The sequence below is a fragment of the Dromaius novaehollandiae genome, chromosome 20 (genome assembly GCF_036370855.1).
Source record: "Dromaius novaehollandiae isolate bDroNov1 chromosome 20, bDroNov1.hap1, whole genome shotgun sequence".
Classification (NCBI taxonomy): domain Eukaryota; kingdom Metazoa; phylum Chordata; class Aves; order Casuariiformes; family Dromaiidae; genus Dromaius; species Dromaius novaehollandiae.
In genome coordinates this window covers 7,020,574-7,035,322 of record NC_088117.1, presented here as the reverse complement: position 1 = coordinate 7,035,322, position 14,749 = coordinate 7,020,574, and the positions used below count along the sequence as shown (strand labels likewise).

Genomic DNA, 14,749 nt, shown 5'->3' with positions numbered 1-14,749 from the left:
TTAATGACATTGTTATAGCCACTTCCTGATATGGGAAAAGACTCTCTCTTTCACAGGGACTAGGACATGTGCTCCTCTAGATTTCTTGTTTCCTTGACACCTGCTTTTTCTTTCTTGTTAAGCAATTAGAAAGACTTAGATTTCTTTCCAGTTTCTTACACGTGGTTTGTCTAAAAATTGAGTTGCTGATGTACTATATTAGCTAATTTTAGGTTAAGATTTTCATAAACCACTAGTGCATTTGAGTAGCCTAGTTTTGAGTGGCTTCTAGAGTGAGATCATTACCAGCTCTGCAGATGGGAATGTTACGGTTTAAAACTCCATTAAGTAGTAGCAGTTGATAAAAAAACAGCATGTTTTCTATAGTCCAGGCAAAGTTAAAGCCAACCTCAAGTACCCACAGGGGCTGTTCGAGGTCAAAGCTGACCAAGATTTTGATGCTTTCAAGGCTGGTTGACAGAGTATTCAATAGACATGCAGGATGACCAAAGTCAGTGTTTTTGACCCTGGTTGGATGGTATTCCCACTTCAACGCTGAGGCATAACAGAGATGGACTCAGTGTTGCAGGGTGGCACTGTGCCACCCAGCAGAGCTTTGCAGCCTTCCCCGAGTGCTGCTGTGTGGGCTGCTGGAGGTAGCATGGCTCCTACCAGTGCTTGTTTGTTACATGAGATATAGGAAGTGATGCAGAGACTCGGGTTTAATCAAGCAGCTGGAGATGAGGCTCATGTCAAAGCTGCCAAATCAGGCCATTGAAGGAACAGCTGCTGCACTCAAGGAGCTGTTGTGGGACATCTGGAGGGCTGGCAGAGCCCTGGTGAGTAGCAATAGGCATCGTTGTATCACGGCACAAAAGCGATGGTCCGCTGTCAGGATGCGGCACTGGTTCCCCATGACGCTATGCTCCATTTCAGGAAATGTTTTCACCCTTGTTCCCCTTGCCAGAACTTTGCTGATGCTGACTCATAAATAAAACCCAGAAAAGTCCTGTTTCCTTGCTGGTGAATCAGGCATTGTCTCTGTTCTTTTTTTTTCTAATTATAGCTACTGGTAGGGTTTGCCAGGAATTCAGTACTGATGAAGGAATTTGGAAAGAGTGACTGAATTCCTTATGCCCTTCTCCAAGAGTGATATGCAGGAATCTCTTGCTCCTGTCACGTTGCTTCCTACTGTTAAATTCTGCCTGTTATCCCACAGAGAAATGCCTTCTGGCACTCAGCATCCTGAGTATCCTTATCAACCTAATTCAGGACATGCAGAGAAAAGAGAAGTTGCTCCAGGGAGGGACTTAGAGCAGGAGCCTTAATTAGGTGTGTGACGCCTCCTCCAGAGGAGTTGCTTTCTCCATTGCCTGAACCGGGAACCCGACAGCCCAAAGCTAACCTGTGTGAGTTCCCCCGAGGGTCTGTGGCAAGAGGCATGCTGAATATTCACAGATCCTGTTGCCAGGGGAGATGCAACTCTGCAAAATAAGTCCTTCAGAAGTGACCCTCTTCTTTGGTCGTAATTAACAGAAGTTCTCTCCAGGAGAGCTGGATCGATACAGCATGGCACCATCAACTGTAACTGCTACAGCTGTAGGTGGGTCTGAAATGAAGGTGCATTTCTGATAGCAGAATGAGAAATGGAAGAGAGTGGGAAACACGGTATAGAGTGTTGTGTGGAGCAATGGGTGTCAAATACACATTGGTTGATTGTGGATTCAACTTCTAGAGGGCTCCTGCTGCATTAAATTGAGAATCTAAATTAGATCAGGTTATTCCTGTAAAGAAAACACTGTATTGTAAGTGCATATTCGAAAATGTTGAGCTTTCTGAGGCCTAGAGCTCAACAGGTTTGAAGAAGGGTTAGTCATTTTGCACTGATAAAGAGTATTAAAAGTCACATAATGATGCTTTGGAAGCATATGGGATCCCATGGGTTAACTAGCTGCTGACTCCTAGATCTGAGATAGGAGTTTTCCTATATCTGCTGGAAGAGAGGGAGGTTCTTGGCTATCCTGTGGTGGGGAACAGGTTGCTGAAGAAGATAGAGCTGGTGATGCAGTCTGGCAATTCCGATGTTCTCGTCCCTTGTGTGTGGACGCGTGCCATGGGCTGAAACCAAAACAGGATCCAATCTAGCTTCTGCTGTTTTCAAATGTTCCATGAGAAAGAACAACCATGATCTTTTTTGCTGTGAGTCAGCTACCTTCTGCCTCTGGTTATACTGACTTGGCGTTTCTGTGGGTTTTGTGCGTGACTTCATTCAAAAGCAGAACTGAGATTATTTTGCCCTTCTTTCTACAGCAGTGTAAATATTGAGAGCCAGTAATAAACACTGTGATGGCAGAATGCTAATGGTTCATTGTTTGTAACTTGGCTTCTGATCATCTTGTATAGGTAAGGTAGAAACAATCCCCTGTTGTGACTGTAAATCCTATGTCTACTGTAGTGTGAAGGGTGTAAGCTCCTGGTGTCGCGGTACTCTCCTGGCCTGACTGTGCAGCTCATGTAGACAAGTGAAGCTCTAGCTTTGTTAGACTCAAAGTCCAAACTTCTGCTGAGCTCGGGAAGCCCAGTTTTCACGTACTGAATAGGAGCTGGACTGGGTGACTTGCATTCATCAGGAGCTTATGTACCCATCTCTGAGCCTTGGCTAGTGCACCTATCCATCTATCACTAGATTTTGGATAATACACTTGCCTATCCATCACTATGTTTTCACAGGAACTCTGCAGTCAGCGAGCACTTAGCATGCAGAATTATCTTGAAAAAAAATTGCTACTTTTTTAAAACTATTTTGAAAAAAATCTACCTTTAACAGTGTAGGCTGAATTTCCATAACAACTGAGATATAAATGCCAAATCCCATATTTCTGTTTGGTTCCAGCTAATTGTATTTTTTATTGATCATGATTTTTGTTTGTTTGTTTATTTTGTAGAAGTCACTCTTGGCCCAGGAACAACAGAGTTTATAACCTCTGCTCCGAATGCCAGCAGAGCAACATCATTTTCAACTGCAGTGATAAACAGTACGTTGTCACCAACAACTACACAGACTATATTTCCTATAAGTTCCTCTGACAATAGTACTTCTGCTTTTGCAGATGTTTCATGGACTCAGTTTAACATAATTATTTTGACAGTTATCATCATAGTTGTTGTCCTACTAATGGGCTTTGTGGGAGCTGTCTACATGTACCGTGAGTATCAAAACAGAAAACTTAACGCTCCTTTTTGGACCATTGAACTCAAAGAGGACAACATCAGTTTTAGCAGTTACCATGACAGCATACCCAACGCCGATGTGTCAGGCCTGCTGGAAGACGATGGGAACGAAGTTGCACCGAACGGACAGCTAACACTGACAACTCCCATGCATAATTATAAAGCTTAAAAGAAGAAGCAATCCAGCTATTCCAAAGTTGGCTTAAAAAAAATCGCAGGGCTTGTTGAAGGGGTATCAGGATCCGTGCCAAGGCTCCAAGCAAAGGAATTTGCTCTTCAGATACTCTTATGCTGGGCATGCTGTAGCTTGCAGGTGAACAGAAAAAAAAGTGTAGTACATCTGAATTTCAGGTAATGTGGTAAAATGCATTCAGTTTCTTGTTCTCCATAAAGATCCATAGAATTCACTGTTGTTAAGGATTTAAAATTATGCTGAACTTAAAATATATTTTTTTATGAAGAGGTGGTGGGGTGGAGAAAGCAATACCCCATGATTAATCAGAAGCTACTTGACTTCCAGCCAACCTAACACTTATGCCTGCATCCTTTATTTTGAAAAGTAGCTTGTGAATTCACAGTGGATTTTCAGGAAATAGACTTTTGTAAAGACTTCATATTAGTTCCTGATATGAATTTGCTTGAAAAGGGAGGAGGAGGAAAAAAAAGGGGGGGGGGGGGGGGAGATCATTGTTCACTGTACCACCAAGAGGCAAGTAGAGGAGTAAGTTACGCACTTGAACAAAAGTCACCGTTATCAGTTTCCACTGAAATAGGAAACAGGAAAAAAAAATACCATGAAAATAATGGAGTTAGGGAGGAGGCTATGCTTTTCCCTTTCTGAGTACTTTTACAGGGTGATGATGCTATTAAAACACAGAAATCCATTTTTTTTCTAGTAGGGGTTGATGAACTTGTATAGTTTCTGTGCAAGGGAAGACGACAAGACATCTCAGGGTTGCCATGTAAAAATAAAAGCTAGGCTTAATATCCTACCCTGATAGAAATGGTGTGTTCTGTATATAGAATGTAATATATCTTCTTGGAATTGTATTTGTAATTATTTGTAAAAAAGACAAACAACCAAAAAAACCCAAGAACAAAATCATGACCCCCTCCAACTCCCTATTCTCCAAGTCATATTTTATCATCTAGATTTTAATTGTACAGCGGTTAGTGGCGTTGTTTAAAAAGAAAAAAATGAGGATTGTTTAAAATACTGTAAATTAGATGGCAATATTGTTGGAGCTGGGACTCTGGCAAACACCCACTGCTTGAAGCTTTTCTTCTCGTGTTGCTGAATAATTTTCTTTTTTAGAGAAAATGTGAGTGCTCCCTACTTGCATCTGTCAATTTTCCCCGTTCCTTTAAATACACAGTAAATAGCCAGCCTCGCCATGACGAGGCCCTAGTAGGTGTCCAACAATCGGATGTACTGTTCTGCTGTTTGCTTTTAAATCTTAAAGATGCAAATATGCTGTCATAAATGCATTATTATTGAGGTCTTGATCTTGATGCCCAGGCCTTTCTGAAGTGGCTGCTCCTGACACGAGTGAATGTCATTGCCATCTCTTCTGCACTTACATGGTGACGGGGAGACTTGCCGGAGGGCTGAGTGTGGCCTCGTGGCCTCCCTTGGAGGCAAAAATTTTGCAAAGGCAAAAATCCCCTGCATTTCGGTGGAACTGGGGTTTCAGAGCACAGCTTGCAGGAGCCAATCTGCGCTTTCAGATTTCTAAGCTTAAAAGCTAAAAGTGCGTGGATGCTGTCAGGAAATTCATGCTTAAAAGTTCATGTAGCACAAGACAGCGTGAGGGGAAATCAGCTGTCAAAAAACCATAAGGGGGGCTATAGGTTTTATGAAATCCCCTGACTTTTGTCAGGCTGGAGGACTGTTAGCAAAGGGAGAACAACTAAAGGCAGCACAGCACAAGGGAGGGTGCCCCTGGCACCTGCGTGGGGCCTCGAGGCGGGTGCTGTGCCCTCCCCGTGCTGGGGAGCCACCAGCGCGGCACAGTCTCAGAGTCCGTCCCATGAAAATTATACCATTGCACTTAAGCAGGGTGTGAAACAAATACTTTGCCTAACTTATGACCAACCTCAGAACTAAAGCTGTGTTGCTGTATGTGTTGGTGCTTTGCAAGCAATTAACGCTGAGGATAAATGAAGTACCTGCTAAAGGTCAGCAGGAGCTGACTGATGCATCCTCAGAGCCAGGCACAATAAATATTTCTCAAGTGGAAGATGAGAAACAGTAGGAAGAATGTGGCGATTATTTATTTGCTTTCCAATGCTGCGTGGAGGCATTTCTTAAGATTGGAGACTTTTGGGGAAAGGGGAGTAAGTGCTGTAAACACATGCAAAAGATACTAATTCTGCCTCAGAGAAGTTGCTGCCTGATTTAAAGATGAGGCACAGCAAGTAAGAAAGAAAACAGCCGAGAAGGGGCAAGGGAGACGGTGAGAGCAGGATGTGATACTGCATATAGGCCTGAGCCACATGCTATTAGACCCAATGGAAACACTCTCATTGCTTGCTATGGGCCTGGGTTGGTCCCATGGTATGGTCCCATGGTTGTAGGTAATTAATTGGGTTGAAGTCATTCAGAGCAATGTTGGTTTTAGTTATAAAATGGGGGAGGAATGGAGGAGAGAATGGGGAGAGAACTGGGATATTGCTATTCCTTGAGTTACTCATCAAGCTTTCAAAGAGCAGACTGATGACAATGTAGAGGATTTCCTAAAAATTGTAATTGTTCGGCAGTGCTCGTTTAGTGATACATGTGCACTGGGTCCCTTCATGGGGCAAGGAAGGGTAATTTAGAAACTCTTAGCTTCAGGGGATAATGCTAGTGGGAAAAGTGAAGGACAGATTGTTCACTCTGTTTCCAAAATACTTTAGTAGGGCTTTTCATCTCTGCAACAATACACTTCCTCAAATTTTTGAAAGACTGTAGGCTACTTTGTAACGGGAATAGGCTTGGCTTCTCTCACTGCAGAAACGCTGACTCTGCAAAACTGCAGCATGAGTTCAGAAAGGGATGTTCTCGCATCTGGGCTGCTTCTGAGCTGTAACCACCAAATTATTGTAAATGTTTCATGTTTGAGCCCTGGATTTGAAAAGAGGAGGAGGCCAGGATGCCTTACAGTCAGTCTGCAAGGGAAGGTGATAAGGCCATGCTGTTGTCAGCTGGTTGCACATCTGGATGAAGATATCAATGATGGAAAGCTTGGACAGGCCCAGGTGCCCAGACTGCCCTGATCCTCACAGCACAGGAAAGTGCAGGATGTTCTTTAGCGGGCACTGGAGCTATTGCAAAGATATTGCACTGGCACAATCCTTCTCAGATGGCAAAATGACTCAGCCAGAAAAGCACAAGCATCTCCAGCCAACCAGGCCTTTTGCTTAAAGAACACTTGCAAAAGGAGATGAATGCCTTGGCAAAGAAAGGATAAACAGCTGCATGTTTGACCTTGTCTGGTGATCTGAGATTAAACTCTGCTTGCTCCTTCCATCGATCATGCAGCCATCTCCCGGGCATCGCAGGAAGTGAGGAAGAAGCTGAGCTAGTTACATCTCCTGATCGGCTTAGGCTAGCATCACACTTTGACGGGCTGTGGAGCCAGGGTAGCAAAGGCTGTGGCTGTTCCACCAGGCCCACTGACCTGCCATGTGTTATATAACTTGTCGTGAAGCTTCCCAGATGCTGAGGTTTGCCCATGCCAGGCTGGAGTACGCACAGGTAAACTGGAAGCAGACTTGCAGAGCTCCACTGGGGCCCAACTCAGAAACTGTCAAGAGAAGGGGAAGACACCTAGGTCACTCGTAGGGCTGATGCGGCAATACCGATACACGTGGCTTTCCTGAAAGGGCCACCACACATCACCCTCTGAAAGGGCCTACTGCTGTCTGGCTGGAGCAATGTGGCTGTGCTGGGGTAAGGCACTCAGTGGCAGGGCACCGGAGCTGTAGAGCATAGAGAAGGTTTGATAAGGCAGGTTAGGGCTGGGTGAGGGTGGGAAACTAGCTTGCAAGGCATGATCCTTAGGGTCATGGGAGCTGTGCAGACCCAGCTGGTCTGGATGGGTTAGTTAAGTTCCACAGTCAAATAAGTGAAGGCAAGAAGATAATGGATAAAGGGCAAAAAACAATGGGGCAAAGGCATGGGGCAGCCTGGCTGGCTCACAACTAAGGAGAGCATTTGGTAAGCACAAAGTGCAGCAGACATGCAAAAATATGATTGGGTTAATGTGAATAGATGAGTTTAAATCTTATGAACCACTAGCTCTAAATAACTGCGTGGAGCACTGGCCCTGGGGTGTTGTCGTGAGATGTCATCCATTGGAATGGTAATTCCCTTGGATCAGGCTGAACAAACTTAGCACATTGGAAGCTATATATGAAATAGGAAGGGATGTGTTCAGCATCCTTCGGGCATCCTGGGCCAGTTAACCACTGATATACAGCATTTTTATCCCAAATGTTACATGCAATGTATATGTGGCAGAAAGTTTCTGCAGTCTCCTTTAAATAAAGGATATAAAATTGAATCCTAAAAATACATTTCTCCTTCAAAGTAAAGTTTTAAAATGAGCTCCCATGGGCCTCTGCTATTTATGTGTCAGAGGAATAGATTAAAATAAGAAAAATGTGGGCCTTAAAATCGTACTTGCTCCCAATTGAAACCCATCAGTCTTACTATACATCCAAATAAGGCGTCTCCAAAGCATATGCTATGCCTACAAATGCATTTCTAAAAAAAAAGTGTATGATTTGAATATATGTCAGAATTTATACAGAAGAATGTTATTTAAAATGAATAAAAATAAATGTATATAATTTGTATCTATGCCACATGGATTTTTGTGTTTGTTTTTTGTTCATTAAAGTTCAGTAGAAGTCTTTGCATTGATAGTGATCAGAGCTGGATTGAGACCTAATGCATTGAATCTGATCGCATCGCAGTAATGACATTTGTTCCAAGAGAATTATCCCCTCATTATACCTATGTACGTGAGATGAGAACCATGGCCTAAAAATGTTTTTTAACATCAGATATTCATTAGTACAGCTGACATTCTGTGTCAGATAATCCATCTCAGAAATGAGCCCTATGATCTCTTGTGTCTGCTTATTAACCATTCCAGCTTTCAGCTAGTTTTATTAGTATGTTTGGTAGCTAAGACAGTCACTGGGTATTTTCCCATTATTGTGTGTAATATTCACATAGACATATTTTGTCAGAGATGTATGCAATCATTAAAAACAAAACCTACAGAGCAAAGCTAGAAAGTGGAAAGGAATATTGTATTGTATTTTTGTTCACGACCACAACTGGTCTTTCAAAGGAAATTTATGTTCATCGGATACTCTGAAATCCATATCTGTGGCATCAGTCATTTTGAAAGTTCTGGTAACATCTGCAAAAGGGCTTCTGAAAAACTTGCATTTCTTTTTCACTCGTCGGGGTTAAGAAATCGATTTGAATTCTTGGTGCAGAAGGAAATTCCAAGCACTAAGGTTTGTCTTTCCTGCTGAATGTTATGTGTAACTCTTTTGGCTCCTATTAAGCAAAGCACTTAGAGGTAAGTCAGCATAAATAAAGCAGGTGCTAAAACTAAGCATTTTGCAAAAGCAAGGGCCACACAAGTGAAATTCCAGGGGCTTTTTGAGACCTGATTTGCATTAGCAGAGCAGTTTGATAATATATCACTTCAGTTAGGAGGAATTTTGCTCTGAAGCGTAACAGGAGCAGGCGGTTGCTGAATCAGGTCCCCAGTGTAGGGACTAGAGAACAGGAAACAGGACGGCAAGGAGGACCTAGGCTCAGCAGACTGAGCGCCGTCTTCCCAGTGCCACCATCACGCTCCAGCCCCAGGGGAGCAGGCAGCAGACTTCCATCCCCCTCCCTGGGAGCTTGCGGTCAGCTCGTCCATACCACTGCACACACCACAGGTATTTCTTTCCTAGGCCCCCTCTAGTATTTTGTCCCTGATGTGGTAAGGATCTCAGACTGCCTTGTAAAGAGCCATTCCAATATGGCTTGCTGGTACATGGATTTAGCATAATCTTCCCAAATATATTACTAATTAAGATAAGGTTAAACAACACTAATCTGATTATCAGAAGGCAAGTTGTTAACTGCTTCAAAACAGTATGTTTCCCTACCCTTCCGGCCCTTCACAGCTCCATGGTGCTGCTGCAGGTTTTAAAACACTGGCCTGTGTGGTAGGACATGGAAGTTTTCAATCATATGTGTGTATATGTATGTGTAGTTTACCCATATATGTGTGGTTTATATATGTATATACACACACAAACACATGTATGTGTGTGTGTGTGTGTGTGTGTGTGTATATATATATATATATATATATATATATATATATATATATATATATATAAACACACGTATAGCCTTTGGTCCACCAGACAGCCATTTCACAAAGCGATGAACTCCACGGTGAGGGTCCGGCTGCTTTCCTTTAGGTAACACATTGGGACATGCTGCGTGGCTCTGCAGAGACATGGAGATGCTGGGCCGGCCCATAGCATATAGTAGATAATTTGCCGTGTACTTATGGTTGCCTGATGCTGATTTAATGGCATGCATCAAATATGTAATACCTTACAGTAACATTAACCAATAATGAACTGGTATCCTCCTTTCACTAAGTGGACTGTAACTCATTTTAAGGTCTCCTTTGTAAACATGTGAAGTCACAAGCTTCCGTCTCAGACTGGCTGATCAGACCCTGGCGCCATATGGCAGACCTGATTTTGGAAACTTAATTTCAGCTCGGCAGAAGGTGAGGCCGCTGCAGAAAGGGACTCAGTCACACGAGGTGACAAATGTCTGTCAAAGGCCATAGGGAAGTTGAAGGGACTGAGCATCTCTTATGGTGAGGCCCCAGATGCAAAGCATCAGGCATGTCCAACTAGACAGGAGAAGAGATGAAGAGCTTAGCTGTACTAAGTAGTGCCTGGCATTTCCTTTCAGTTTGGGGCACTACCAGCTGCTCCATTCTGCACTTGCACACATCTAATTGAGAGACAGAAGTAGGGCCGGGAAGCCCACAGTGACCGTACGTATCTAGTGGTTGCAAACCACAGCCTAATGCCTGCTGCCACCAATCTGTGGCATTTTATAGGTCTCCAACCTTCATCTCTTTTGAATAAAGATTAGAGCCATGTTGCAGGTACGTGGAGAGAATGGAGTTAACAGGACAATATGACAATTTGGAATAACAAAGCTGTAAAATTACCTCGGTCCATGGTCACAGGCCAGCCCTTATCAGTGGCCTATTTCTTGGCGAGGTAAGAACTCCCTTGAGATATCCCAGACAACGACTGTGAATGAAATCTGACACACTCAGTCCTGAAAGGGAAACTGGATCTAACGCTTAAACACCTGGTCAATCCTGCATGTGTGAGCCAGGCAATTGTCTCCCTCTGAAATGAAGCTTCTTTATGTTACCGGTAACCCTGAGAATAAGAAACTGAAAGCACGTACTTACCTATTATTAATGCTCAGAGTGGTGGGAGGTGGTAGTAGTAGTGTGGATTTTCCTGCTCTGTATTCGGCTGGCCTGGCAGAAGCAGAAGAATACATTTCCTTTTTGCTGAATATTGGCTGTATTCTCTGACCCACAACTACCAGGCACAATGCCCCGGCGTTTGGGTTGTAAATACTGCAGAAGAGTATTTCGATCCTGCACAGAGTTTCAAATAATGAATTAAAAAGATGGGGATGTGTACCACATTTTGAAAAGCAAAGCAAACCCTGGGTTTGGTGCTCCACCTACTTGTTCTGTGCAGTTACAGCTCATACCACATTAGGGGCATGTTGCCATATGCTAGTGACTGACAGAAAGTACTCTCCACTAAATGAAAGGTCAGAGATAGTAATATGCATTAGGGCACATGAAAAAATTGGAGAAATGATGGCAGTATTTAATCTAGCATTTTTGAATGTCAGTGTTCTGAAATGTTCAAATGTCAACATGGGAAAATAATTGCATTTTCTTTTGAAAAAAGTGGGAGTGTTGCAACAGTTGTGGCATATTTCTATTTTTACTGATCAAACTGCTTCAATACTTGACAAATTATGCCAACAGTTGGTTGCTTTGATTTTTACCCTTGCCAGTTAAAAATAATAGTGAATAGAATTTGAAACTAAAGCATTTTTTCTTAGCCTTTAATATTAATGAAATCCGGATTACTGCTTTACAGCATTTATTTTACTAATCAGTAGTGCTTCTGTTAATCTCTTGGCACCTTTCTTTGTTTTTTCATACATATCTCCCAATATTTGCTTTACCTCTTTCTTTCCACTCTTTAGAAATGTGACTTCATTTAGTATTGATGAGTTCTCTGATCTCTCTTATTTCTTAGTGCATCCACTTGATTGGCTTACACTTCTAATAAAGCCTTATCTTTTAAAAAAGTAAAAATAACCTCACTTCTTTTAACTGAGATGCTTTCTTACGTCTATATTTTCACCTCTGACAAGCACTATCTTACTCCACTTGCAGCTATGTTGCAATAATGATTGGTTTTCTATTCTACTTTTGATGTGTATCTTGGCCATCTTTGCTATTTCCACTGACTTGTACACCTCTCTTGCATTAAATAGCAGCTAGTGGTGTCCATTTGCCTCTCCCCACCTTATCTATCATCCCTCACTTGTCAGCGAGACCACTGCAGGCCCAGAGGAGCCCGCAGCGCGCACCGCCTGGGGTTGGATTTCCATACACGCACCTTGGATGTGCAGAGTTAGGGCGCAGGAGCTGCATCCCCTGGCTGGGACAGACCGTGTCCCGGAGTCCCTGCAGCGAGGGATCCTGAGCACCATGCTGTGGTGGGGGATCTCTCACAGACTGACGGTGGGTTTTGTTCTTCTCTCCCTAGGGGACACAACGGGGTCCGATCCTGCATCAGCGCTCTGCACTCCGATGTGAGTGGGCTCCTGGGGAAGGGATCTGTCCTGCTCCTGCCTTGGTGCTGGCTTGCCACCCCCCGCACCCCTTGGACGAGCCCCAGTCCCCTTCCTTCCACCCCTTTGCTCGTTCCCCCCTTCCTTCCCTCTGCCCGTGCTTCCCAGGGGCTGACGTTGGCTGGGCCCCAGTCGAGGACATGGAAACAATTAGCTCGAGTGGCTCCGCCTGGCCTGGCAGGAGCCTGGGGCCCACCAGAGCCCGACAAAAGCCTCTTCCCAAACTCCTCGGTTTGGGAACAGGGCCTAGAACCGCTCCAGGGGAAGGTGGGGAGGCCAGTTTCCCTCACTGTCACCCAGGCCACTGCCCCCAGGCAGCTCTGTCCCTCGTCCCCTCGAGCTCAGTCCCCCCCTCAGAGCCGGGGGCGACGCGAGGGCCGCAGTGCTCTGGGGCGGGAGGCGCTTGCCCAAGCCGGGGTCGTGCTGGCAGGGTCGAGGCCTCGTGACGCCCGCGGCAGGGAGGCTGGCAGCGCTGCTGACCCCACCGCGCCGGGCAGCCGCCTCCTGACGCGGAGGGAAGGGGAGCAGCAGGGGGACGCGCCAACGCTGCTGCCCTGTGCGCAGCTCTGAGAGCCTTCGTGAAAACCTCAGGCGCTGCCCAGGCAGTGCACAACGGACACTCAGGGTCTTCATGCACCGCGAGAGCCGCTCAACCCCGCTGGGAACGCCGCCCCTCTCTCCGCACCCTCAGCGCCCTCCGCCCGGCCCCAGGGGCGCGCCCGGGCTGCCCTCAGCAAAGATGGCAGCTGCCCGTCTCCTCCCTGTCTTGCTTTGAAAAAGATGGCGGCCCGCGACGGCGCTGCTGCTTCCCTCACTCAAGATGGCGCCCGACCGTTTTTCTCCCTCTTTGCCTCGCTGGCAGTTGCCACGGTCCTCTGCCCCGCTTTGCCCTCAGCCAGCATGGCGCCTGCCCGCGCGGCCTCGGCCGGTGCCCGTAGCAAACATGGCGGCGCCGCCTCAGGTTCCATTGTGCCCGCGCTGCGCGCTCCGCCGCGGTGGCTTCAGCGGCTTCATCTCCGTCGACGTAAAGATGGCGGAAGCGGTTGCGGCCGTTTGAATTCCAACGGAGCCGCCAAAGCCGCGCACAAAAGAGCCGCAGCCCCCGCCAGCGACAGCGGCCGTCCGCGGGGCTCGCGCCGCCGCCGCCATGGACTCGCTGCCGGGGGAGGACCCCACGCTGCCCGTGGCGCTGGAGGGCAGGTAGGCGGGCAGGGCCCGAGGGCGCGGCGGGGATGGCGGCCGGGGGGTCGCCGCGGGCGCTGAGGTGAGGCGCCAGCCCGCCGCTCCCCTGCTGAGACCGCGGCGGCGGCCGCTCTCCTCGGCTTCCCGCTCCTCAGTGATGCCCTCCCCTTCCCCAGCGTCAGCGTCTCCCAGCTGCCAGACGTCTCCCGAGGTGACCCCCAGCCTGGCCCGGCCGGCGGCGAAGGTAAGGCCGGAGGGCGAGCGCCTTCAGGCGGGGCGCGGGGCCGGGGGCTGTCGTGCTCGGGGGCACGAAGACCTTGGCCAGCAACTTCATTGCAGCGCAAGGCTCCTGCCGTGTTTCTAGAAAAAGCGCCTTCCCGCAACTTGCCTTCTCTGAGTTGCTCGTTGTTTTGTGAACCCCCGAATGTTGCAGCTGTGGTCTTCAAAGTGAAACGCTCTGCAAGTGAAAAGAATCAAACGCACTGTCCCATCTGGGGGAAAAATGTCATGGATTAATAAAATGCTGATGCTCTGAACAGGAGGTTCAGATCTGTAATTGTTCTAATAAATCTTGCTTTAAAAAAGGGTGGAAAGTATCTCTTAAGTGAGGCAGCTTTCTGTAAGTTGTGTTTTTTTGGTTTTTTTTTTTTTTTTTTTTTTTAAGATTATGAAATGCCAGCAGCTGCTGCAATTGCTGTTGTACAGCATGTTGTCTGTGGTCATTAAGTCTGTGAATCTTGTAAGATGATCAGCAGTTTTGTGGCTTGTGTTGGTACAATACTTAAAATGTCCAGTAAGGCAATATTGCTTTTTTCATATACTGCCTAATCCTAGGGAAGCTGCATGCCATGTGTCATTAGGCATTCCAGTTTCAATTCAGCTGGGATGGAGTTGCTTACTTTCTGTCCAAATGGCTAAGCTAGTGCCCATTACCCTAGCTTTTTGCTTATTCTTTCAACAAGAAGCCTCCCTATCTAATTTACTGATCCTTGTTAAATTGGGACTGTAATTCAGTTTGTTTTTCTATATGCCGACCATATAATTATGTTCATCTTACTTCAGGGCTGGGAAAAAATAACTTGAAGCAGTTATTTTAAAGTAAAATGGTTGAATGGTATTATTCCGAAAGCTACTATTAGTCTGTTTAACTGCACTGTGTTCTGTTATGTGAATTTGTGAGGTGTATGTCTTTGATTTCTTTTTATTTATGCATTTATTCAGCAAATAACTTTGCAGACTTCTTTGTCTAGAAGAAGTAGGTAGTACAGACTAGGGGGCGACTTGGATATGTTTCTCAGGAAGACCCATTTGTTCATGAAAGCAACTAAATAAAAGAAACATACCCAGGCTGCAACATAGTGTGAC

The 14,749-nt window shown here is 45.7% G+C and overlaps 2 protein-coding genes across 5 annotated transcripts in view; both read left to right on the top strand.

Moving 5' to 3' along the window:
- The window catches only part of MEGF9 (multiple EGF like domains 9), a 56,915-nt gene extending 48,848 nt beyond the window's left edge, over nucleotides 1–8,067 (top strand). Inside the window, exon 6 of the mRNA XM_064523659.1 lies at nucleotides 2,925–8,067. Within this exon, the coding sequence (XP_064379729.1) occupies nucleotides 2,925–3,379 (455 nt within the window). The 3' untranslated portion in view covers nucleotides 3,380–8,067. The remainder of the gene's footprint in view (nucleotides 1–2,924) is intronic.
- A 5,072-nt stretch (nucleotides 8,068–13,139) lies between these two features.
- CDK5RAP2 (CDK5 regulatory subunit associated protein 2) overlaps nucleotides 13,140–14,749 on the top strand; it is an 82,134-nt gene continuing 80,524 nt past the window's right edge. For 3 of the 4 annotated variants that reach the window (XM_026113767.2, XM_026113766.2, XM_026113765.2), the window contains exons 1-2: nucleotides 13,140–13,402; nucleotides 13,561–13,628. In XM_026113767.2, the coding sequence (XP_025969552.2) occupies nucleotides 13,350–13,402; nucleotides 13,561–13,628 (121 nt within the window). In that variant the 5' untranslated portion in view covers nucleotides 13,140–13,349. The remainder of the gene's footprint in view (nucleotides 13,403–13,560; nucleotides 13,629–14,749) is intronic. The other variant, XM_026113768.2, reaches the window with a different exon arrangement.